Source organism: Takifugu flavidus, chromosome 18, assembly GCF_003711565.1.
Source record: "Takifugu flavidus isolate HTHZ2018 chromosome 18, ASM371156v2, whole genome shotgun sequence".
NCBI classification, from domain to species: domain Eukaryota; kingdom Metazoa; phylum Chordata; class Actinopteri; order Tetraodontiformes; family Tetraodontidae; genus Takifugu; species Takifugu flavidus.
Window position 1 is genome coordinate 8,551,125 of NC_079537.1, and position 23,570 is coordinate 8,574,694.

General features: G+C 48.3%; 5 protein-coding genes across 9 annotated transcripts; 3 read left to right on the forward strand and 2 right to left on the reverse strand.

Moving 5' to 3' along the window:
* Positions 1-850: 850 nt before the first annotated feature.
* On the forward strand, positions 851-6,264 carry LOC130515401 (ethanolamine-phosphate cytidylyltransferase-like). 2 transcript variants are annotated; one of them, XM_057015604.1, is made up of 13 exons: positions 851-1,143; positions 3,394-3,482; positions 3,563-3,724; positions 3,810-3,876; positions 3,940-4,024; positions 4,098-4,139; positions 4,295-4,427; positions 4,506-4,588; positions 4,672-4,749; positions 4,815-4,880; positions 4,961-5,026; positions 5,119-5,207; positions 5,297-6,264. In XM_057015604.1, the coding sequence occupies exons 1-13, from the start codon at positions 1,007-1,009 to the stop codon at positions 5,409-5,411; spliced, it is 1,212 nt and encodes a 403-aa protein (XP_056871584.1). In that variant the 5' UTR covers positions 851-1,006; the 3' UTR covers positions 5,412-6,264. The 2 variants fall into 2 exon arrangements, with proteins under 2 accessions (XP_056871584.1, XP_056871583.1); XM_057015603.1 differs by having other exon boundaries at positions 4,098-4,138; positions 4,279-4,427.
* Positions 6,265-7,332: 1,068 nt separating this feature from the next.
* Positions 7,333-12,149, forward strand: LOC130515403 (guanine nucleotide-binding protein G(o) subunit alpha-like). Of its 2 annotated transcripts, none has more exons than XM_057015608.1 (10): positions 7,333-7,483; positions 8,044-8,179; positions 8,259-8,350; positions 8,433-8,525; positions 8,921-9,081; positions 10,236-10,364; positions 11,082-11,211; positions 11,287-11,358; positions 11,732-11,819; positions 11,887-12,149. In XM_057015608.1, the coding sequence occupies exons 1-10, from the start codon at positions 7,445-7,447 to the stop codon at positions 12,075-12,077; spliced, it is 1,131 nt and encodes a 376-aa protein (XP_056871588.1). In that variant the 5' UTR covers positions 7,333-7,444; the 3' UTR covers positions 12,078-12,149. The 2 variants fall into 2 exon arrangements, with proteins under 2 accessions (XP_056871588.1, XP_056871589.1); XM_057015609.1 differs by having other exon boundaries at positions 11,948-12,149.
* Positions 12,150-12,256: 107 nt separating this feature from the next.
* Positions 12,257-13,251, reverse strand: LOC130515408 (neuropeptide B-like). The gene is made up of 2 exons (XM_057015617.1): positions 12,649-13,251; positions 12,257-12,529 (listed from the first exon to the last, which is right to left on the reverse strand). Exons 1-2 carry the CDS (start codon positions 13,009-13,011, stop codon positions 12,401-12,403), a joined length of 492 nt encoding a protein of 163 aa, XP_056871597.1. The 5' UTR covers positions 13,012-13,251; the 3' UTR covers positions 12,257-12,400.
* A 2,440-nt stretch (positions 13,252-15,691) lies between these two features.
* LOC130515402 (sialic acid-binding Ig-like lectin 12) lies at positions 15,692-19,813 on the forward strand. Of its 3 annotated transcripts, none has more exons than XM_057015605.1 (11): positions 15,692-15,939; positions 16,011-16,358; positions 16,432-16,683; positions 16,761-17,006; positions 17,359-17,440; positions 17,518-17,572; positions 17,693-17,813; positions 17,887-18,909; positions 18,985-19,056; positions 19,406-19,493; positions 19,551-19,813. In XM_057015605.1, the coding sequence occupies exons 1-8, from the start codon at positions 15,870-15,872 to the stop codon at positions 17,919-17,921; spliced, it is 1,209 nt and encodes a 402-aa protein (XP_056871585.1). In that variant the 5' UTR covers positions 15,692-15,869; the 3' UTR covers positions 17,922-18,909; positions 18,985-19,056; positions 19,406-19,493; positions 19,551-19,813. The 3 variants fall into 3 exon arrangements, with proteins under 3 accessions (XP_056871585.1, XP_056871586.1, XP_056871587.1); XM_057015606.1 differs by having other exon boundaries at positions 19,612-19,813; XM_057015607.1 differs by having other exon boundaries at positions 17,699-17,813.
* Positions 19,814-21,780: 1,967 nt separating this feature from the next.
* On the reverse strand, positions 21,781-22,665 carry LOC130515409 (neuropeptide B-like). The gene is made up of 2 exons (XM_057015618.1): positions 22,173-22,665; positions 21,781-22,053 (listed from the first exon to the last, which is right to left on the reverse strand). Exons 1-2 carry the CDS (start codon positions 22,533-22,535, stop codon positions 21,925-21,927), a joined length of 492 nt encoding a protein of 163 aa, XP_056871598.1. The 5' UTR covers positions 22,536-22,665; the 3' UTR covers positions 21,781-21,924.
* Positions 22,666-23,570: the final 905 nt, after the last annotated feature.

A 23,570-nucleotide genomic window follows, 5' to 3' on the forward strand; every position in this document is an offset into this window, starting at 1 on the left:
GCGTGCTCTGGCTCCCCCTGTCGGTAGCTCTGTGCAGCTACACGCTGCCCGAATTCAACAGTAAAATTAGCCAAGATCGTCAGAATTTCTATTTATTGCTGAAAGTTTACTGAACTTAAAATTGTGGATGGAGCACCACCGTGCTGTTTACACACTGAACCCAAATTATCTCCATAAAAGAGCATACAAAGGGCAGAACGAGGAGAGTCACACATAGATTTATTCACCTCACCGTGCCCTTGTGTTTTGAACTATTGTCCTAGTTTTAATCCTCTTAACCATTCTACACAGGACGAAACGACCCGAGTGATTTACAGCCTCGCACAATCTGCTGGAGCATATATGGACCCCAGAGAAGTATATGCCGCTCTATTATTATGGTAGTCACCTCCTTTTTTCGCCGTTAATGTCTTTTATGATCTGTACGCCCATTTGTACGATTTGGCCTTTTATAGTATTTTATTTGTAATTACTTAAAGGTTTGGCCACCCTTTCTCCCATATATATGACATTTTTATCTCTAAAAACAGCAAATATGATATACACGTCAAACTTGCAGACGTCACTGTGGAATTCTGATACTTCAGTCACATGACGTCGGCCAAAACGGCGCTATTATGTAACGCCGCGTCTCCTGCGCGCCGCCGCTCGATCGTACGACTCAAGCAGGCGTCAAGCGCCATGTAGGAGGCGCATTGGAGCCCTTTCAAAATAAAATCCACTGCGGTTAAAACGTATAGACGGGAGCGTCGCGCGGGGAGCTCCTTTCCTGCGTCGTACGCCGCCTTGACGTCGCATGCGTCGTGCGTCGCCGGCGCGTCAGAGGAGGCTTTGGCGCATCCATTGACTGTATAAAGAGGACGCACCGCGCTGCTGCTGCTGCTGTCACACATACCGGCTGTCCTGCAGCGGAGACGGCTGCTTTGTCACTGTTTTTGGGGCTTTCCCTCTATATAAAGGATAACAAGACAGATTTGTTTAGGATTGGGCTCTCTGGTGTGGAAAAATGATCAAGAACGGACATCACCAGCAGCACCAGGGGAGCGCAGCAGCCGGGAGAGATGCGGCGGCGGTGACCCCCGGCGGTGCAGCGCGGAGTCCCGAGAAAAGGAGGCGGGGGGTCCGGGTGTGGTGCGACGGCTGGTGAGTGTCGTGTGAGTGTGCGGGCGAGGATGCTCCCAGCCTGTCTTCCGTTGGGGATTTTTGCGTTTGCGCGGGTGTCACCTGGTGTGGAAACGGGACAGGCCTGCCGCAGGTTGCAGAGCAGCGGAGCAGCTTTGCTCAATTCTATTCATTCTGCCACTATTTCCTCAGTTGATGTGCCTCCGTTTGAGATTTATCCACCGGGCGTGTAAAAGTGTAATTAAGTGATTATTACAGCACTTTTATCCCCTTATTTTCCCTCTCGGTCGCCGTTACATAATAAGTGAGCGGCGATCTTTGCTGCTGCAGTTCGTGACTCACTCTCCAACTTTGATCGGTGTTTAAATGGACTAGAGTGGCTTATTCATCACTTTAAAATGATCTAAATGCTCCCTGAAGCCGAATGAAAGAGCCACGGGGTTCACTCTCAGTATCACGCCGTGTTGTGGCATCTATCGCCAACATTTCGTCAGTTTTGACGCATTTACTCTTAAAGTTTCACATCCTGCGTTTATTGAAGCTCTGTATTGTTTTTTTAAACACATCCCTCAAGTATAGACATTGAAAGCCACATGGTTTCCTGTTACCAAGCAACAAATATGGAATATTCACACGGGTCTTAAACGCATCATTCGTAAGACTCTGATAAACGTTTCTGTTAATTGCAATTGCAGTTCCATCATGGCCAGAAGGGGGTTTATTCCGTCCTGTGATCTGGGACCGTGATCCTGGAGCATGGACGTGGCCCCCAGACACCCCGACCCCTGACCCTGCTTAAAGGCTGCCAAAGGCGCCAAACATTAAGCATTATGTAACCAAATATGGCTTTGTTATCTCAAAGTTTGGCTTGACGGCACTTTTAGAGATTAAGGTGTGACTTTTAATGCTCAACGCATGAATGATGGGCAGGTAATAACCATTTAACCACGCAGGATTCCTTTTACATTTAACCGTCATCTCAGGTGAACCACAATATTTCATGCGGTTAGTCCGGCGAGTGTTGTAGTCATGACGACTGCTTAGGCTGCTGAATCAATTTTATTGTTAAATCCTGCTGTATTCATGAGAAAATGAGAGCGTCAGTAGTTAGCTGCAGCGCTAGCCCTGACTGTTTATAGCGCCCCCTCTCTCTGGGGTGAGGCGCAGCAGAAATATTTCAAATTTCTGGGTTTGAGGGCAGGATTACGGTCGCTTTCTCTGGGAGAATTCCTGCCTTTTAGGTGTGGCTGCCTGTCTGCAGTTTGATGGAATGTTGCAGAATATGTGGGATGCCAGAATATTAACCGGTGGGGTGAGCATGCAAAAAGGGCCAATGTCAACAACAGCCGATGTCGTTAACCCTTCCGGCCCCTCCCATCCCACACCTGACACGCTGCGCAGCCCTTCACTGGGCTCATTGTCTCTTCCAAAACAAAGGCACTGTAGCATTCCAAGGAAAATCCACAGCGGGGTCGCTTGCAATTCTCCCCTGACTGACCCCGCCCCCTCCCGTCTGCACAAACAGTCCTGTTGTGTCACCCTGGGAGGAGATGACTGGGGCGAAGGTTCTGCTGTGAGGGAACCATCAACATCCGGAGTGTAAAGTCCTCCGTGCGCGATCATAAACTTCCTAATCAGCACGTATTCCGTGGAAAAATGTCCGACTCAGCAAAGACGGCTGCCCTCGGACCACCTCTGGAAAATGACGAGAGTGCACTTTCCGCGCTCACGTTCCCCCCGTGCGCTGCTGAGGACCATACAGGTTCAGCTGCTGGCTGAGGGGCCGAGGTCATCAATTTTTCAGCATCACTCTGACACTGCTAAAAAATACAGCAGGAATAAGGTGACACATGTGGGGGCAACCAGGCAGAGTGAAACCTTGTGTTTGCACCACTCTCACACACGCGCACACACACCATGATGCAGACAGGAGCTGGAAAACAACATCCTCTCGCCTGCTTCCTGCTGTCCTGTGGACGCAAATCGATTTTTATTCCAAGACGCTGCTCAGATATCTGTGACACCGCCGACTGCTCTGCTAGCTGATGACGTCGCCCCCCTCTCCTCTGGGCAGAAGGCGCTAGCTAGCTTCTACAGGCTGAATATCTATCCGTCTGTGATGGAAGGCTAAACACCCATCTGTCTAGATGGCCCCCGCAACAGTGTCTAACCTGGGTTAATCTAATTATCCACGGATGGCAGACGGGCGAGAGAGCGAGACAGGCTGCCGTAATCAGACTTCTGATTTGTTTTGCTCTGTTTTCGCTCCAGCTACGACATGGTCCATTACGGCCACTCCAACCAGCTGCGGCAGGCCAAGGCCATGGGAGATTACCTCATCGTGGGAGTACACACAGACAGTGAGAACCTTTTCGTGCCCCCCGCCCGCTGCCCCTCCACACTGCTAACACTCTCACCTGGCCTGTGTCTGGTTTCCCAGGTGAGATTGCGAAGCACAAGGGTCCTCCGGTCTTCACGCAGGAAGAGAGATACAAGATGGTGCGGGCCATAAAGTGGGTGGACGAAGTGGTGGAAGGGGCGCCTTACGTCACCACGCTCGGGACCCTCGACAAGTATGACAGTGACTTCTGCGTCCATGGAGGTAACCCTCCCCCCCCCCTTGGTGTTTATTGCTCCCGTCCATCAGTGGACACACTGACCGAGTTTGTCTCCCGGGACGTGTTTAGATGATATAACGCTCACAGTGGACGGCAAAGACACCTACGAAGAGGTGAAGACGTCCGGGCGATACAGGTGAGCAAAACAAACTACCCCCAGGACCCCTTGAGACAGTGGTAATGCCTGGTCTCGTCTCAGGGAGTGCAAGAGGACGCAGGGCGTCTCCACCACGGACCTGGTGGGCAGGATGCTGCTGATGACCAAAGCCCACCACAGCAACATCGTGAGTGTCCCTTTTCTTCTGCCCGCGCGGACTCCATGTACCTTCGGTTCTGAATGACCTCTGTTCTCCTCAGGATAGCTCCGACTACCAGCAGCACACGGACAACTTCGGAAAGGTTGGTATTACGCTGCTTCGGATGGCCGAGTAGCTCTGGAGGTGCGGGCGGAGGAACGTTTTTCTTCTGGGACTGAAGCAGATTTAGGAGTGAAAAGTCCATCTGCTGTTTTGCTTTACTGTTTTTTTTGGGTTTTTTTGCTCTTTGAACTCCAGAAGGGTCACAGTCCCTGGACGGGGGTGTCCCAGTTCCTGCAGACCTCACAGAAGATCATCCAGTTCGCCTCAGGCCAGGAGCCTCAGCCCGGGGACACCATCATCTATGTGGCGGGGGCCTTCGACCTGTTCCGTATCCTTCCATGAGGACAGATTCAACAAGAGATCTGAAACTTTGCCATCGTTTGATTTTTTTTGACTCCTCCGTCAGACATCGGGCACGTGGACTTCCTGGAGGCGGTGTACAAGCTGGCAGAAAAGCCGTACGTCATCGTGGGACTGCACTTTGATCAGGCGAGCGTCGTCTGCCGGGTGGGGGGGGGCACCGCCTTCGTGTCCCAATACTGTTGTCATGACTCATTTTCCTTCATTTTCAGGAGGTGAACCGCTACAAAGGGAAAAACTACCCCATAATGAACGTGCACGAGAGAACGCTCAGTGTCCTGGCCTGTCGGGTAGGTCCCCCCTCTTATGTCTCGCATGTGAAACGTACAGTTTCTGACGGTGGTCTTGTCCTCAGTACGTCTCTGAGGTGGTGATCGGAGCGCCGTTCGCCGTCACTAAAGATTTGCTGGACCATTTTAAAGTAGGTGGAACCTTCTAAAAACAGCAAAAACACTCAGCATTAGAAATGATCCAAGCAGAAGTGGGGTTTTTCATCCACAGGTGGATCTTGTTTGTCATGGGAGGACCGAAATCTATCCGGGCAGGGATGGATCTGACCCGTATGCTGTAAGAACCACCACCCCCCACCCACCCACTACCTCTGATGCATTTCTGCAATCTGACCCGTTTTCATTTGGACCTGTTTTATTGACATCCAGGAGCCCCGGAGGAGAGGAATCCTGCGGATCGTGGACAGCGGGAACGGCCTCACCACCGATGCCATCGTACAGAGGATAATCAAAAACAGGTAAAACGGGTCCCGCCAAAATAAAAGCATGTAGCGGCATATCGATCTTTATCGCATTGTTTGGCGTCCTCTCCTCCGTTTGACTCCAGGTTGCTGTTTGAGGCGCGGAACCAAAAAAAGGAGGCCAAAGAGATCGCCGTGATCCAGGCCATGAAGCGCCGGGAGGAGGAGAAGACTCAAGAGAGAGCCCAGGCCGTGCTTTAGAGAAGGTCCGAGCCCGGGCAGCGCAATTAATCCAAACTCATCTATTATTGAAAACCCCCTTTTCACACATGCTGATTCTAGCAGCCAGCTTTATAGCTGGTGTGAGCATAATCAGGTATACTGTGTGTACTCCTGTGCGTGTGGGTGTGCTCTGTGTATTCTTATATTCTACATATGCAACTATATGTTGATGCCAGTCAATCACTGATACAAAAGTATTAACTATCGACCTGTAAACAAACATAAAAGTGTCTATTTTTATCTCCAGATCCTTTTTACTTTCTTTTTTTGCCTTCATTAACAAGACAACTTTATTTTTTCAGTGTGTAATGGGCTCTGGGCGCATGAAGCAGAGGGTCAGGTGACTTGTCTCTGTATATATGAACTGTATGTATATATTATCCTCTAACTGCGGAGGATGTGTTTGAACCTCATGTGCTGTACAGATGGAATATTCTACAACAACTGCGAATTGAAAGTTTGATTAGAGCAGCGATTACTGCACAGTCGAGACGCACGCCTGATGTTGAGCGTTTTGTTTTTTTCTTACGCCGAGGACGCTGTAGAGTTCTATCAGAGTAGAGTTCTCTCTGTTGACGACCTGATCAGAAACTAGACCTCCCCTCGCGGCCTCTTCCTCTCGTCGAGACCGTATCAGATGGGATTAAATTCTATATTTTTTTGTGGATTTATATTTTACTCACCTCATTAACTACTGTATACGAGTGTAGATAATGCGTACTGTATGGTGAGCTGGAAAGTGTTAAGTGTCGACTGTACTCTCAATGTTGATGCTGTAGATGATGCCGGGCTACAGAATGCAGCTGAAAATAATAATTTCATCTAAAATGCTGTTTGGCATCTTTTTCTGTGTGTCTGCAAGAAGAACTGTCGTGCCTGAATGATTTATTGTTTTATTTTTTATTTTTTACTGGAGTTGGATCACAAAGCTGTATGAAAGTGTCACACACTCTGATTAATGTCGGGTGCTTAGTACCTAAATTTGGCAGTCGCCTGAGTTGGAGGCAGTTGCGTGAAATCAGCTTTTGTTATTGTTAAAGGTGTAGTCTTGGCTAAGGGAACGATTTTTGAAGTGGCAATTTTAATTCTGCCTGGGCCCAGCTTCCATAAGTGCACCAAACTAACATTAAAGAAATAATGAATTCCGTTTTAGAATGACTTTGGATCTAAGGCTTAGGCCATCCTTTTATGTAATACCACACTATACCGCAAGAGGCCGTTGCAGCGCCTTCTGATGGACCCACCGGATGGATGGATGGATGGATGGATGGATGGATGGATGGATGGATGGATGGATGGATGGATGGATGGATGGATGGATGGATGGATGGATGGATGATTAGTGGTAGGAGGAGGAGTGGCACCAGCACGCTCTTCTTCTTTTCTCGGAGTAACATAGTTCCGCAGTGTTAATAAAGTCTTATCTTATCTTAGTTGTGGCTTTAATAAAGTCTTCTCTTATCTGTTATCATATACAGGTATTGAAAGATAGATATTATGGTGATAAACTTAATTTTGGTGCTACTTTCAAATTCTGCTCATTTTTTATAATATTGCTTCTTCAAAGAACATTGGAGAAAATGGTTGTTTCACTATTACTTTTATGCATTAAAACGTTTTCTAATTTGAAGACTTGACAAATTTTGACGGGAAATCTACCATAAAAAGACAATGCAAAATGTCACATTTAAGAACAGTAGTAAATTACAACACCATATTGACGCTACAGTCCAGCCTTTCTAAAATTTCAATTTTCTCAACGTTTGAGCGTCTGTACAAATATGTAGTTTTATTCAAGCAAAATATTTGAATATTTCCAGTCAGCATCCCTCTCCTGAAGTAGTAATTACATACAGCATAGTAGTTTTGTTCATGTCTTTCAAACCGTCGGAACGTCATGAAAGCATCACAAGTGCGTCTAATTAAGCATATTAGCTCTTAGCTGCGGTTGTTGCTAACATCGTTAGCTGAACTTAACCAAAACAGCGGCCACGTCCAGAGGAAAAACACCCATGTTTTGCTGTCTCGACATTCTGCCAGTCCCATTACAGGTAATAAAGTTGCTGAATTCGGTTTGACTTTTAAAGAAAATGATATGAATGAAGGAACCTGCATTTGAATTCATTATTTTAAAAGTACTATAATATTCAGTTGCGTTTGCTGTCGTCCAGCATTTTACGGGACAATTTGTCTACTTCTTCATTTGGAGAAAACCAAAAACATTATTAATGACTTGGGCAGTTTTAACCATTTCACTGTTGCCAGACTGCTATATTAGCAGATATATCTAAGAAACCACCATCTTTATATTGCAAATTAGGGGCAAACCTGGCAACCCAGCGCCCTGATTACGGGCTATTAAATTTATGATTTTTGGCACATTTTCAGCACATAAACATTTATTTTGATTAGCCAATGATAGACCTGGCAGTAATTCACTGTGTGTTTAAGTTTGGTGTCACAATTAACCAACTTTCATAGACTGAATCACAAAATAAATCAAAAAGATGTCAGTAGGAATCAACAAGATGTCTCTTTCTCATAAACCTAACCGCTGTCTGGACCTGATTGTGACCTCTGGCCCTGGTATTGAAGCTGAATGTCTCCTCAGATCTGTATGGGAATGTGCCTTCACCAGGATGTCAGCGAGGAGAGCAAAAGGGCAAAACTCCAGAGCTCCAAAATCGAGCAGGACCTTTGTGAGCACGCCAGGACGGAGATGAATGTGGTGAAGATCCTCCTGCTCGGTAGGTGCATCCACGGCGAGACACCGTTATTGTCTTCTTGTTGATACCCCGTCACCAGTGTCGGCCTGGTTTATGTCAGGACCTGCGGAAAGTGGGAAGAGCACCCTGATAAAACAGATTAAGATAATCCACAGCCACGGCTTTTCCAAACAAGAGCTCACCACTTTTAAGGTACTAAGCATCAGACTTTGTTGTCCTCCCGGCGCAGCTGCATTGGTCAATAACAACACGTCCCCCGTTACTTGTCCCACAGCCTGCAGTGTTGGACAACCTGTTGACCTCTATGAAGTTTGTACTTCGAGGAATGGGCATGCTGCGGATTAACCTCGCCAACAAGAAGAACAAGGCGAGTAGAGATGGTGCAAGTTTAAGGTTTAGACAAATCAGCATTAATTAGTTGAATTCCTATTGGCTGCAATTCCCCGTTTGGACGCCAGGTGTCACCCTTCACCTCTTGTCTCAAAGTTGGGAAAAGTGCTGCGTTCAAATGCCGAACGATACAAAGTTTAAATGTATTTGCTTTTCATTTAAAAGTCACTCAACCGACTGCATTTCTTAAACCATATGAGTAAATAATGTAGCGTCAATGGGTTGTGCTAAATTTTGGACATAATCAGCACAAGGAGCCCATTTCTACATGCAGGATTTATTTTCATAAATGTATTTATTGCACATTCTGTGCACTGCGACAGAGAACAGCACGTTGTTCATGCCTGGAAGGTCCTGTGTGATTCATTACAGATGCACGCCCGCTCCGTCCTCTCCTGCAGTCAGTGTTTTGGAGAGGACCAGGAACTGCTCCCTTTTGTGGCCCACGCCTTCTGCGCCCTCTGGTCTGACCACGGCTTTCGAGCAGCCGCGGCCAGAGGTTACGAGTTTGAGCTGAACGACTCTGCACTGTAGTGAGTACGATCTCCGCGGCCGAATAACGATGGAAATGTCAGGGGAAATTGCCTTGTTCTGCGTACATCTGTGGCCTTGAATAGCTCCTCTCTGTGGTGGGGGGGGGGGGGTCCTGTTGTATTTGCGTAGAGGGAGATGTAATTGTGGCTAAATTTAAAAAGCTCTATTTGCAGATACGCTGAGGCAGTTAGGATGAATTAAAGTAAGCACGAATCACATGATGAAAGTCATCACAGCAGCACCAATTACCTCGCCGCTCCTCTGCTGCTGTGCTAAAACCACAACCTCCTCCGGCGCCGCCATAGCAGCGTATCAACAGTAGGTGGCGCACTGACGGCTGCGAGTATTAACAGGAGGGTGGATGTTGAAGGGGTGGATGTGGGCTATCGTTTTTAGGTTAGTTTCTACACTTCCTCAACAACACTTATTGGTTGGAGGGGCTCAGCGTTGGCTGCATTGTTCCCGCCCGCGTGTCCTCATCGACTGAAGTGCTGAATATATTGGAGTAAATGTCTCGTTGACCCTCCTGCTTTCATACCAGACAGCTTTTAAAAACAAAAAAGTTAGCGAGCCTGCTGATGGAGCGATCAGATTTTTATTAGCCATCTAGACTGATGAAAACATCTGATTTGGAGCCGTTTAAAGGTACATAAAACGGACACTTGAGGTGTTTGGTAGAGCCTGGTTTAAAGAGGATTTTCAGCTCTGATTAGCCCCATACAACCATGACTAGAGGTCTCACTCACCCACACCTTTAGCTCTTATCTGGAGGTAACACTGAAATAGATGGAAGATTCCTGTTCAGAGGCAGCAGGGAGTTCTGCCAGTGTTCTCCAGCATGGCCAGAACCAGGAAGTTGATGTGACAACTCAACAAAGTTCACGCCTGCAAGGTGACGCATCATCGACTTCTGGAAATACGGGACTATTTTGGACTATGTTCCTCAGGCCTCTGAGGCAACGTGAGATGACTCTCACGTCTTAACACAGACTCACGCACTCGATGAGGCTCTTGAGAGAGATTTTAGGTGTGTGTGAAGGAGAATTCAGATGATTGCAGTAATTCAGTGATTCGAAAAAGTGTCTAAACCCTTTCTGAAAACGCCCAGAGGTTTGCTGTGTTTTTAAAGGTTTTCGAACTTCCTCCTCTCCAGTTTCTTTGAGAACATGAATCGAATCATCGCGCCGCTGTACGTCCCCACAGAGACGGACGTGCTGAGAGTGCGGGTGCGGACCTGCGGCGTCGTGGAGACGCAGTTCCAGCTTAACCAGATGATCTTCAGGTGAGGTTTATTAAACCGCTGCAGCAAATGCAACACGATAGCGTGGGAATCTCCGCCGCTCTGTGGATTTCATGAAGATTAAGCGTGTTAGCATCCGCTAAAACGTCCGAAATGATATCACGGGAGCCAGATGAAGCCCTTCATTACTCAGGCTCCAGTCTAACATTACAAAACAGTAACTCGATCTGGTTCCAGGTTCGTTTTCACGCGCGTCTAAAGGTGAACAATGAAAAGTTTCGCTGAAATTTCCTCAGAGGTTTCGGTACGGAGGTGTGAAAATGATTCTCGCACCCTTCTTCGCTCTAGTTTGCCACATTAAATCTCTGATCTCGCGCCTGCAGCAAACCGGAGACAGGCGATAGTCTGTCATCTGGCAGTGGTTACCCTAAAGTCAACCTGTCCAACATCGCGTTAGTGACAGACTCCTGACCCAGGAGATAAATGCCTCGATGGCTGCTGCCTTGAGTACAGCAATCAGACAGCTGAAGGCTAAAACGAGAGCTATTACCTGTGTCGCCAAGACCCCCAGACGCCACTCTAAAGTAAATAAAGACTCAACTCCATTTAAATGTTTTCGCTGCTTCCTACAAATAGAAAAAACCTGTGTCCTCCAACAAAGAGGCAGTTTTTTTTTTCTTTAGAATGAGAAGTTCATATTCAGATAGAATCTCTCGCCGCATAATTAAAGACTAAATCTTTGTTTATCGGCTTGTTGAGGTTGTACGATGTGGGCGGCCAGCGCAGCCAGAGGAGGAAGTGGCTGAAATGCTTCGAAGGCATTCAGGCCGTCTGGTTTGTCGCGGCTCTCAGCAGCTACGACACGACGCTAATGGAGGCTTCCCCAGTGGTGCGTATGAAGAGGCCGCTGCCTCCTCACCCCAACGTGCTGCAAATAGTCATTTGTCCCTCCTTCCCTCGGCAGAATCGACTCCAGGAGAGTTTAGAGCTTTTTGCCTCCACCTGCGCCAACGGCATCTTCAGGAGGACCTCAGTGGTGAGTCGCTGCCCCCCGTGAGGGAAACGGGCACTTTTGTTTAAATTGGGAGCTGATTAAAGCTCCTGATGGCCGCTCGTGATCACCTGCCTGATCCAAACAAAGCTGGGATGAAGAGCAGGCGAAGGAGTTTCCACCAACCTCCTCAGCATCAGAACCTTCAGATCTTTACATGTTTCAAATCTAAAGCGCGAGAGAAAAATCCAATTTTCCACTCAAAACGCGTCCCTTGAAAGCAAATTTGCCGATCCAGACCATGGTAACGGAGCGGTAAAGGTCCATTTCACCTGTGCGTTTGGGTCCGGTGGTGTATTTTTGAATGAATGATGAATGAAGTGATTCCACAGCTGCTTTCATTTGTTTTCTGATTCAGATTCTGCTCATGAACAAAACCGACCTTTTCCAGGAGAAGATCCGTCACTCCGGGAGACACCTGAGACTCTACTTTTCCGAATATCAAGGTAATTTTTTTCCCCGCTAGAAATGCTCATCTGTCCAGTTCAAACACCCCCCCCCCCCCCCCCGCAGGAGACGATGGGGACGTGGACGCCGCGGCTCATTTCATCACAGCCATGTTCTCGTCGTGCAGCCGCGGCCCCGACAGACCCGTGTACCACCACTACACCACGGCAACGGACACGGCCAGCGTTCGGCTGGTCTTCCACATGGTCGTGGATCAGATTGTCAAAGACAACCTGGCATCCGTCCAGCTGCTGTAACTGTATAGTACTGGTTTTTATTTATTCAAAGTATTTTTAAAGGATTTTAAATAAAGTTTTTATTAATGAGAATGACTGGTTGTGATTGTGGTGATTATTAGGGTCCAAAACAACAAATTCAGACTCCAAAATCCGGATTTTTGTGCGATTTGTCTCACTTGCTTAATAAAAACCCAAACTGCGGGATGATTCTTTTATTCCCCGGTACATTTTTAATTTCACAACGCCACTTTTAGCACATCTTAAAACCAGTACGACAACTTTAAAACCCCAGTTTTAACACCAGTTTGGAGCTGGAAGCGGTTCTGGCTAGTCCATCGGGCTCAGTCCTCTGCGCAGTCTGAGGGGTCCAGGGAGAAGAAGACGTCGGCTTGGCAGCGGAGCAAGCCCCTGAGGTCCTGCAGGAGCTGGCAGCTCTGAGGGTCGGCTTGGACGTCTTTGACACAGACGGGCTGGTGGGAGAGCAGCAGAACATGAACATCTATCTTTGACGTACAGCACAAATCATATGGATCATGTAGGATGTCATGGCAATGAGAGCCATCCCATAATTCCTCTGTGGAGCACTGACCATGGTCCTCAGGATGAAGTTCTGCAGACTTGCTTCGGCCGCGTTGCTGCCCGCGGACTCCCCGTCCGTCGGCTCCGGCTCGGCTCTCTTCGTGTACGGAGACCTCCGGATGCCGGACAGCAGCCCGGACGCTCTGCCCACGGAGTAGTATCGGGGTCCGGCCACCTGTTTGTACCACGCCTCGGCGGGACTGCAGGCGAGCAGCAGGAGGAGGCTGACGGCGGGCAGCATGAGTCTGCGGAGCATCTCCAGGTCCAGATGTGACGGCGGTCCCTCTGCGTTCCCGTCGCCTCTCGCTCCGTCCCAGCGCCCGCTGCGGTTTTTATAGAGGACGGAGCCGCTCTTCATCACCCCCACCATCATCACCCTCAGGGATTCACGCACCGCACTTTCACTATCAGGTTGAACTCTGATCAGATGGCGTCACAACCAGATGTGCTTTCATGCTCTCACGACTTCAACCGCGATTTCACACTTGTGCAGGATTTGTTGCTTCAGAAGAAGCCGCGACATCACGATACTCTCCCGGAACCTTCTGCTTGTCGGATGGGCCGCTTCCTGTTTGGGTGAGTAGACATGTGCATGGTGCATCTTTCTGTGGATAAAAGTCAAAAACGGGCAACATCCAGAAGTGCCGCCCCTGCTGGCAGTGGGAGGAACAGCAGGGCAATTCCGAAAATGCTCGCGCCCGACTATATAGATTAGATTAGATTCGATTAGATTCAACTTTATTGTCATTACACATGTCACAAGTACAAGGCAACGAAATGCAGTTAGCATCCAACCAGAAGTGCTTAAGTAGCGAATAAAACTGTGATGGGTATATACAATATACTGTATACACACAATGATATATGTTTATGATATCAATCTATATGTTTGTATTTACAGAGTTCACAGATATGTAAAGGATATATAAAAGTCTTTGCAACCAAGATAAATATATATACAGGCTGTAACTATGGTGCTGATGTGCAAAGTATGGAAAGCAGTGCAAGTAACTGGATGTGGGTAGTGCAAATAACAGATGTAAATAGTGCAAATAACAGATGTAAATAGTGCAATTATTGTAACAGATGTAGTCAGTGCAAATAGCGTGAATGTACAATCAGTCAGTCCAGACGGGGTTATTGTGCCTGAAGGGAGGTAAAGTGGGAGGGGTCAGAGTTCAGCAGGGAGACAGCAGTGGGGAAGAAGCTGTTTCTGAACCTGCTGGTTTTTGTCCGGAGGCTCCTGTAGCGCCTCCCAGAGGGCATGAGGGTAAACAGTCCATGTGCTGGGTGACAGGAGTCTTTAGAGACCTTCTTGGCCCTCCTGTGACAGCGCCTCCTGTATATGTCCTCGATGGAAGGAAGAGAAGCTCCAGCTATTTGATGGGCGGTCTTCACCACCTTCTGCAAGGCCTTCCGGTCTGAGGCAGAGCAGTTCCCATACCAGACCGTAACACAGCTGGTAAGGATGCTCTCGATGGTGCAGCGATAGAAGTTCACCAGGATGTCTGAAGAGAGGTGGTGTTTCTTCAGAGCCCTCAGGAAGAAGAGACGCTGGTGAGCCTTTTTCACCAAACTGGAGCAGTTAGTCGTCCAGGTGAGGTCCTGTGAGAGGTGGATCCCCAGGAATTTGAAGCTGGACACACGCTCCACCGCTGCTCCGTTGATGTGGATGGGTGGATGGATGTCCGTCTTCCTCCTGAAGTCCAGGACGAGTTCTTTAGTTTTATTGGTGTTGAGCAGCAGGTTGTTGTTGTGGCACCACGTAGCTAAACGGTCCACCTCCTCCCTGTAAGCTGACTCATCGTTATCCTTGATGAGGCCAATCACCGTGGTGTCATCTGCGAACTTGATGATGGTGTTGGAACCATGTAGAGCTCTACAGTCGTGGGTGAAAAGGGAGTAGAGGAATGGGCTCATCACACAGCCTTGTGGTACTCCAGTGTTTACAGTGAGGGTAGGGGAGCAGTGATGATCTAGCCGCACATGCTGTGGTCTATTGGTCAGAAAGTCCAATAACCAGTTGCAGATGGAGATGCTGATGCCCAGGTCCCTGAGTTTGGTTATCAGCTTGGAGGGGATGACAGTGTTAAATGCTGAACTGAAGTCTATGAACAGCATTCGGGCGTATGTGTCTTTATTGTCCAGGTGAGAGAGGACAGAGTGCAGTGCTGTGGAGACTGCATCTTCTGTGCTCCTGTTCTTACGATAGGCGTACTGATGGGGGTCCAGGGTTGTTGGGAGACAGGATTTGAGTTGTGCCAAGACCAGCTGCTCTAAGCACTTTGTTATGATGGGAGTGAGTGCTACTGGACGATAGTCATTGAGACAAGCCGGGGTGGAATGTTTTGGTACTGAGAATATATACGGCCGCTAGGGGGCGCTTGTGTAGATTCCGCTGAAGGCACAAACTACAATTGAACACCGGCTGCACTGGTTCGGATTTTGGAATTTAGTAGTTTATTTTGCAAAGCAGAACGCAGGTCCAAAGGAACAATGAGGCCAAAATTTCATTAGAAATAATACACTGTAACGGGCGTGTCTGGGCGTCAGCCACAGCCAAGACATAGAACACTCTATTGAGCCAACTCTTCAATATAAAATCAGGATTTGTAGATATTTCAAAAAGAATAAAGAAAACAAAGTGTATTCATTTTCACCTCGGCTACAACATCTTTGCAGAAATACCCAGAAAGAAGAAGTGTTCTGTGCTGTTGCTCATCTGCTGGTTGCTAAATTCCACAGGAAATGATTTTTTCCTGAAAACGTCTAATATTAAAAACCCATTCTGTCAAAGACAAGAGAGGTTCTGATTTTATAACGGAGCTGTGTGGAGCCGGGCGGGCGGTGGCGTGCTTCTGCTCATCGCCCACCGCAGGCAGCGCTGCTTGGTGCTTGGATCTTCAGGCTCTTCAGGCTCCAGCAGAAGTTTTGTTCTTCATCTTGTGCAACGCAAGATTTGCATATTGGTTAAGATACATGTTCCAGACCACGATGACAGCTTTTGGCTGTAGACGTTGGTGTGTTCCTCTTCTTTCCTCTTCCGTTAGCTTTTCTGTTTGAGGTCACCAAACAAACAAGCTGACGGTGTTGAAACCACACGGAGGGACCATAATTAGGTTTTGTCAGTCTTCCTCTGCTCACATTGTGACTGTAAAGCTGAGCCACGTACTGCGTCTCAAGGGTCAGCGTCGTCCCACGAGCAGCTTTAGCCTTAACCACGGTCGCCACATGTGTGCTGGACTCAGGAATTGGACGTGGACACTTCTGCTGCTGCTGCTGCTGCTGCTGCCTCTGAACGGTGAGGAAGGGCAACGTGTGTCTGATTGAACTGGCTTGAATCTTGGGCCTCACTGAGCTTGTTTGTTTCAGGTATCCGCACCGACTATGGCGTCGAATATCCGCTGGCTAATATCTGCGTGCTGGAGAACTCCAGCGTCTTCATTCCATGTACCTTTTTTTACCCCACCAGATATTCGGTGACCAGGGTCATGTGGGGTCATGAAAGAAATGATCTTTTTTATGGTCCGTTTTTATATGACAGCGACAACTTAAATTTGACCTCGAGGTTTCGGTATAACGGTGACAAAAAAAACAACTGTTCTTTTACAATACAAAATATCGGGCGCAACGATTCAGGGAAATACGCGTTTAGATTCGAGACCACCGAAGATACTGGCAAATTTACAGGCATAACCGGATCAGTGCTGCAAGTTCTTGGTAAGTTTTTGCTTTGATTTCATGCTCTTTGGTGGAAACCTTGATGTTACAGACTCTCTTTCTGATCTGCTAGAATTGTTGGTGAGGAGGTTGCAGCCCAGCGTGGGCGGAACAATAAAGGAAGGCGACTCTGTTCGCCTGGTATGTGAGAACCCCTGCAATAGAACCCATCAGTCCATTACCTGGTTTAAGAACGGAGCTCCTGTCAGAAATGGATCCAAGCTGGACTTGGGTCCCGTGTCGCCCTCAGACTCTGGGAACTACACTTGCTCTCTGAGCGACCACCCGGGAACGACCACGGCGGCCGTGCATGTGGACGTGGAATGTGAGAACAGGAAACAGAATCACAGTTTTACAAAATTAAAGTCAACCCGGCGACTGATGCCGAATGTTTCCTTTCAGACGGGCCCAAGAACACGAGAGCCAGTCCACCGATGGAGATAGATAGTGGCACAAGAGTCTCCTTGGTCTGCCAGAGTCTTGCAAACCCCCCCGTTAAGAGTTACGTCTGGTTTAGAATCATGGACGGGGTCCAGGAGGTTGGTAACCAGTCTGTGTGGGACACCAGTGAGAACGGAGAGTATTTCTGCAGAGCTACAAACAAACACGGAAGCCAGAACTCATCTATCGTCACGGTTGAGATCAAAGGTGAGTTTGTGGAAAGGGGGAGTCTCAAGGTAGAACTTCAGGTGCATGAAGATTGTAGTTTCAGCCTGCAATCACATGCAGGCACACTAGAACATCAGGAACCTGGTGTCCAGGGGTGTGGTGACCATGGAAACAGCTCCTGTGCACCACCCTATGCTAGCAATGTCATTCCTAAATATCAACTCCGGTTCAACTCTGATTAATTCCTAGCCTGAGCTGTTCCTCTCACCTGATTGGTTAATATGGACAACAGATAGGGGGCGCTGCAGCACCCTCAGTGCCCTTGGACTGGTCACCTGTCCAGGGGTGATAAACATGCTCGGGGAACTAACTCACTTTGTTTGCTACACAGGAATCGGGCACTACAGTACTTACATAATGATCCCTATTGGCCTGTTACTGGTCCTGATCATCGTTGCTGTTGTTGCCATGAGGTAAGATTTACAGTTTAATCGTACGCAGAGGTCTGATATGTTTGAATGAAATAAAAAAAAATCTGTCAATGTTTCAGATTTAAGAAAAACACGAAGAGGGTGCGAGAGGCCGAGGGCGGAGAGGACTGCCCGGTATGATGATATTATTATTTATTCATCCAGCTGGAGCGATTTGCTGCTTTGTGATTCTGGATAAAATACATTAAATAAGCTTTTCTTTTAATGTTGACAGTTGTCGTTTTTAATGTCCAGAACCAGACATACACCAACTGTCGCATCAGCCAGTTGGCAGAGAGAAACCAGGAAGTTAGGACAGCTGAGGTTTCTGAGGTCATCTACTCACGCACCGCACCTTCACATCTGCCAGCAGCAGGTGAGCTATTCCGCCATCATCGTCACCGCTGATGTGACACGTCTGTGGGTTTATGCTGGTTCTTCACCTGCAGGAAGGAAGAGAAGGAGTTTCATCCCAATGAAGTGATTTACAGCACCGTGCAGAAGTCATGCAAGTGACACCAGAGGTCAACTGACTGTGACTGTAAATGCCTAAATGTGTTTGACACAAATTCATATTTTTGTACAGGAAATCTTCAAGAATGTAAAAAAAAAAGAAGTCACTTTTATGCTAGTTCTGTTAAACATGCTCCCATAACTGGGCTCCTGTACCTTTCCAGCTGGTGAATTCAGCACTTATAAAACACTTTTGTCTTTACTCACTCAGTTTAATCTTCTTCCTGGATACAAAGTGGCTGTAAGGTTGAGACCCTCGATTAATCTTTAGTCTTATCAGCACACGTGTCTCATTTCAGACATGACGGGAAATGGCGCCTACTTTGATACCTTTTTTATCCTATGCTGTTACCATGGCAATACCCACGTGTAGTGAAAGTGTGTTTGTGTGAAATCTTTTAGATCAGATTACGATCGGGGGACAGAGAGCCCCCCTCACATTGTTCCACCAAATGTTCATCATATCTGCACCATACAATAAAAATGTGAAATGGTTCAAGCCGGTGTTGTCTCGTGCAAATTTCCACAAATCATTTTACATGTAAGTGAAAGCTCGAATTAAAGTTCACCGCAGACCCACAACACCTGCGTGAACGGAAGACTAAAGATCTGCGGGATCAGGTGTGCACTTTTTTTGCCTTATTTTGTTTTTTGAAGCAACATGCATGAGCTAAAACATGGAAGTAATAAAACATTTTATTGTGTTTAATGCTTTTACACATCTCCACGGCGATTAATTCTGACTTCGTGGTTAAACCAGTTCAAAAGTGCCTCTGAAACGACTACAGCTCCCCCTGGCGGTTACGTTCTGCAATAGTTATGCGCAGAGGTTGTCCGATGGGGGCGGCCAGCGCAGCCAGAGGAGGAAGTGGCTGAAATGCTTCGAAGGCATTCAGGCCGTCTGGTTTGTCGCGGCTCTCAGCAGCTACGACACGACGCTAATGGAGGCTTCCCCAGTGGTGCGTATGAAGAGGCCGCTGCCTCCTCACCCCAACGTGCTGCAAATAGTCATTTGTCCCTCCTTCCCTCGGCAGAATCGACTCCAGGAGAGTTTAGAGCTTTTTGCCTCCACCTGCGCCAACGGCATCTTCAGGAGGACCTCAGTGGTGAGTCGCTGCCCCCGTGGGAGGGAAACGGGCACTTTTGTTTAAATTGGGAGCTGATTAAAGCTCCTGATCCAAACAAAGCTGGGATGAAGAGCAGGCGAAGGAGTTTCCACCAACCTCCTCAGCATCAGAACCTTCAGATCTTTACATGTTTCAAATCTAAAGCGCGAGAGAAAAATCCAATTTTCCACTCAAAACGCGTCCCTTGAAAGCAAATTTGCCGATCCAGACCATGGTAACGGAGCGGTAAAGGTCCATTTCACCTGTGCGTTTGGGTCCGGTGGTGTATTTTTGAATGAATGATGAATGAAGTGATTCCACAGCTGCTTTCATTTGTTTCCTGATTCAGATTCTGCTCATGAACAAAACCGACCTTTTCCAGGAGAAGATCCGTCACTCCGGGAGACACCTGAGACTCTACTTTTCCGAATATCAAGGTAATTTTTTTCCCCGCTAGAAATGCTCATCTGTCCAGTTCAAACACCCCCCCGCAGGAGACGATGGGGACGTGGACGCCGCGGCTCATTTCATCACAGCCATGTTCTCGTCGTGCAGCCGCGGCCCCGACAGACCCGTGTACCACCACTACACCACGGCAACGGACACGGCCAGCGTTCGGCTGGTCTTCCACATGGTCGTGGATCAGATTGTCAAAGACAACCTGGCATCCGTCCAGCTGCTGTAACTGTATAGTACTGGTTTTTATTTATTCAAAGTATTTTTAAAGGATTTTAAATAAAGTTTTTATTAATGAGAATGACTGGTTGTGATTGTGGTGATTATTAGGATAAGGATAAAAGACTTTATTGATCCAACATCGGGGAAATTGCACGTTACAGTGGTAGCCCATGGTGTACAATACAGAAAGTACTAAAAAAAAAAAAAGACTCTTCTATTTTGTACATTGCTATGTACATTATACAGTATATACAGAAATTAAAAATTATGTACAGGAGTGTCGGACAGTGTGAAGAAAATTTAAGGTACAAATAAGATGTGCAAATCAGACATTCCAGAGGTAGGATGATTAGTTCGTGCAAATATGCCAACCCTGGGTTATTGGTGCTACAATTAAGTGTTGAACAATCTGATGGCAGTAGGGATAAATGACCTGCGGTAACGCTCCCTTTTACACCGTGGGTGTAACAGTCTGCTGCTGAAGGAGCTGCTTAATTCCCCCACAGTCTCGTGTAGGGGGTGAGAGGGGGTGTCCATAATTGATGTCAGCTTGGCCAACATCCTCCTCTCACCCACCTCATCAATGGAGTCCAGAGAGCAGTCCAGGACTGAGCCGGCCCTTCTGACCAGCTTGTTGAGTCTCCTCCTGTCCCTCTCTGAGCTTCCACAGCTCCAGCAGACCACAGCGTAGAAGATCACTGATGCCACCACTGTCATAAAAAGTCCTAAGCAGTGACCTGCACACTCCAAAGGACCTCAGTCTCCTCAGTAGATGAAGACGACTTTGGCCCTTCTTGTATAGGGCGTCTGTGTTATGAGTCCAGTCCAGTTTGTTGTTGAGATGAACACCCGGGTATTTGTACTCCTCCACGATCTCAATGTCCAAATCCTGGATGTTCACGGGTGCAGTGTGAGGAGCCTTCCTACTGAGGTCGATCACCACCTCCTTTGTCTTGCTGGTGTTGATGCTCAGATGGTTCAGTTCACACCAGGCAACAAAGTTGGTGATGACCTCCCTGTACTCCAGTTCGTTCCCCTCAGACACACATCCAACGATGGCTGTATCATCGGAGAACGTCTGGAGGTGGCAGCTGTCCGAGTTGTGGCTGAAGTCCGATGTGTAGAGAGTGAAGAGGAAGGGAGAGAGTACTGTACCCTGCGGGGCCCCTGTGCTGCAGACAACCACGTCGGACTCACAGTCACGGAGCCTCACGTACTGTAGTCTGTTGGTGAGGTAGTCGGTGGTCCAGGCAGCCAGGTGACAGTCGACTCCGGCTCCCTCCATCTTCCCTCTCAGCAATGATGGCTGGATTGTGTTGAAGGCACTGGAGAAGTCAAAGAACATGACTGTCACAGTGCTCCCGGTGCCCTCTAGGTGTGAGAGTGACCGGTGCAGCAGGTAGATGACAGCATCGTCCACACCAATGCCCGGTCGATATGCAAACTATAGAGGGTCCATCTTGCTGTCCACCAGCTGTCGGAGGTGGGTGAGAACGATCCTCTCCATGGTCTTCATCAGGTGAGAGGTTAAAGCCACTGGCCGGAAGTGGTTGGGGCCCCTGGCGTGCGCAGTCTTAGGAACCGGAACCACACATGATGTTTTCCACAGTAGTGGAACTCTCTCCAGACTGAGGCTCAGGTTAAAGATGTGCAGGAGTACTCCACAGAGCTGGTCTGCACAGTCCTTGAGTAGTCTGGAGTTGATGCCATCAGGGCCAGTAGCTTTCCTTGTCTTGGTCCTCCTCAGCTCCTTCCTCACCTGATCAGCTGTTATGGAGAGGCGAGGTGTGACTCCTGGTGGGTGAGGACGGGGGTTGGACTGGGAGGGTCGATCTGGCAGGGGGTGGAGGGAGGTGGCGTGATGTGAGGAGAGAGCTGCTGGTGCCGGAGGTCTTACGGGGGAGAGGGGGGATGGTGATGTGACAGCACAGTCAGGTGTGGGCTTTGATGAGTGGGAGAGGGAGGGAGGATCCAAAACAACAAATTCAGACTCCAAAATCTGGATTTTTGTGCGATTTGTCTCACTTGCTTAATAAAAACCCAAACTGCGGGATGATTCTTTTATTCCCCGGTACATTTTTAATTTCACAACGCCACTTTTAACACATCTTAAAACCAGTACGACAACTTTAAAACCCCAGTTTTAACACCAGTTTGGAGCTGGAAGCGGTTCTGGCTAGTCCATCGGGCTCAGTCCTCTGCGCAGTCTGAGGGGTCCAGGGAGAAGAAGACGTCGGCTTGGCAGCGGAGCAAGCCCCTGAGGTCCTGCAGGAGCTGGCAGCTCTGAGGGTCGGCTTGGACGTCTTTGACACAGACGGGCTGGTGGGAGAGCAGCAGAACATGAACATCTATCTTTGACGTACAGCACAAATCATATGGATCATGTAGGATGTCATGGCAATGAGAGCCATCCCATAATTCCTCTGTGGAGCACTGACCATGGTCCTCAGGATGAAGTTCTGCAGACTTGCTTCGGCCGCGTTGCTGCCCACGGACTCCCCGTCCGTCGGCTCCGGCTCGGTTCTCTTCGTGTACGGAGACCTCCGGATGCCGGACAGCAGCCCGGACGCTCTGCCCACGGAGTAGTATCGGGGTCCGGCCACCTGTTTGTACCACGCCTCGGCGGGACTGCAGGCGAGCAGCAGGAGGAGGCTGACGGCGGGCAGCATGAGTCTGCGGAGCATCTCCAGGTCCAGATGTGACGGCGGTCCCTCTGCGTTCCCGTCGCCTCTCGCTCCGTCCCAGCGCCCGCTGCGGTTTTTATAGAGGACGGAGCCGCTCTTCATCACCCCCACCATCATCACCCTCAGGGATTCACGCACCGCACTGTCACTATCAGGTTGAACTCCGATCAGATAGCGTCACAACCAGATGTGCTTTCATGCTCTCACGACTTCAACCGCGATTTCACACTTGTGCAGGATTTGTTGCTTCAGAAGAAGCCGCGACATCACGATACTCTCCCGGAACCTTCTGCTTGTCGGATGGGCCGCTTCCTGTTTGGGTGAGTAGACATGTGCATGGTGCATCTTTCTGTGGATAAAAGTCAAAAACGGGCAACATCCAGAAGTGCCGCCCCTGCTGGCAGTGGGAGGAACAGCAGGGCAATTCCGAAAATGTTTGCACCCGACTATATACGGCCGCTAGGGGGCGCTTGTGTAGATTCCGCTGTAGGCACAAACTACAATTGAACACCGGCTGCACTGGTTCGGATTTTGGAATTTAGTAGTTTATTTTGCAAAGCAGAACGCAGGTCCAAAGGAACACTGAGGCCAAAATATCATTAGAAATAATACACTGTAACGGGCGTGTCTTTTCTTCATCTGCGTTGTGTTATGGAAAGGACGGAGGACCCGAGATACCCACTGTTCTTTTATTTCACAGCTGTATGGTTGACAAACCCAAGAGCAAACTGACACCACGGCTCAGACTGAGCGAGGCGTCTGGGCGTCAGCCACAGACAAGACATAGAACACTCTATTGAGCCAACTCTTCAATATAAAATCAGGATTTGTAGATATTTCAAAAAGAATAAAGAAAACAAAGTGTATTCATTTTCATCTCGGCTACAACATCTTTGCAGAAATACCCAGAAAGAAGAAGTGTTCTGAGAACTGTGCTGTTGCTCATCTGCTGGTTGCTAAATTCCACAGGAAGTGATTTTTCCCTGAAAACATCTAATATTAAAAACCCATTCTGTCAAAGACAAGAGAGGTTCTGATTTTATAACGGAGCTGTGCGGAGCCGGGCGGTGGCGTGCTTCTGCTCATCGCCCACCGCAGGCAGCGCTGCTTGGTGCTTGGATCTTCAGGCTACTTCAGGCTCCAGCAGAAGTT

Coding starts and splice junctions, on each gene's coding strand:
- LOC130515401 (XM_057015603.1), top strand. CDS start 1,007: ATGATCAAGAACGGACATCACCAGCAGCACCAGGGGAGCGCAGCAGCC. Junction 3,877..3,939: donor AAGACGTCCGGGCGATACAG/GTGAGCAAAACA, acceptor GTCTCGTCTCAG/GGAGTGCAAGAGGACGCAGG. Junction 4,589..4,671: donor TGGGACTGCACTTTGATCAG/GCGAGCGTCGTC, acceptor CTTCATTTTCAG/GAGGTGAACCGCTACAAAGG.
- LOC130515403 (XM_057015608.1), top strand. CDS start 7,445: ATGTTTTGCTGTCTCGACATTCTGCCAGTCCCATTACAG. Junction 9,082..10,235: donor CTGAACGACTCTGCACTGTA/GTGAGTACGATC, acceptor CCTCCTCTCCAG/TTTCTTTGAGAACATGAATC. Junction 11,359..11,731: donor TCTTCAGGAGGACCTCAGTG/GTGAGTCGCTGC, acceptor TTTCTGATTCAG/ATTCTGCTCATGAACAAAAC.
- LOC130515408 (XM_057015617.1), bottom strand. CDS start 13,011: ATGATGGTGGGGGTGATGAAGAGCGGCTCCGTCCTCTATAAAAACCGC. Junction 12,530..12,648: donor ACTTCATCCTGAGGACCATG/GTCAGTGCTCCA, acceptor CTCTCCCACCAG/CCCGTCTGTGTCAAAGACGT.
- LOC130515402 (XM_057015605.1), top strand. CDS start 15,870: ATGTGTGCTGGACTCAGGAATTGGACGTGGACACTTCTGCTGCTGCTG. Junction 16,359..16,431: donor ATCAGTGCTGCAAGTTCTTG/GTAAGTTTTTGC, acceptor CTGATCTGCTAG/AATTGTTGGTGAGGAGGTTG. Junction 17,573..17,692: donor AGGGCGGAGAGGACTGCCCG/GTATGATGATAT, acceptor TTTAATGTCCAG/AACCAGACATACACCAACTG.
- LOC130515409 (XM_057015618.1), bottom strand. CDS start 22,535: ATGATGGTGGGGGTGATGAAGAGCGGCTCCGTCCTCTATAAAAACCGC. Junction 22,054..22,172: donor ACTTCATCCTGAGGACCATG/GTCAGTGCTCCA, acceptor CTCTCCCACCAG/CCCGTCTGTGTCAAAGACGT.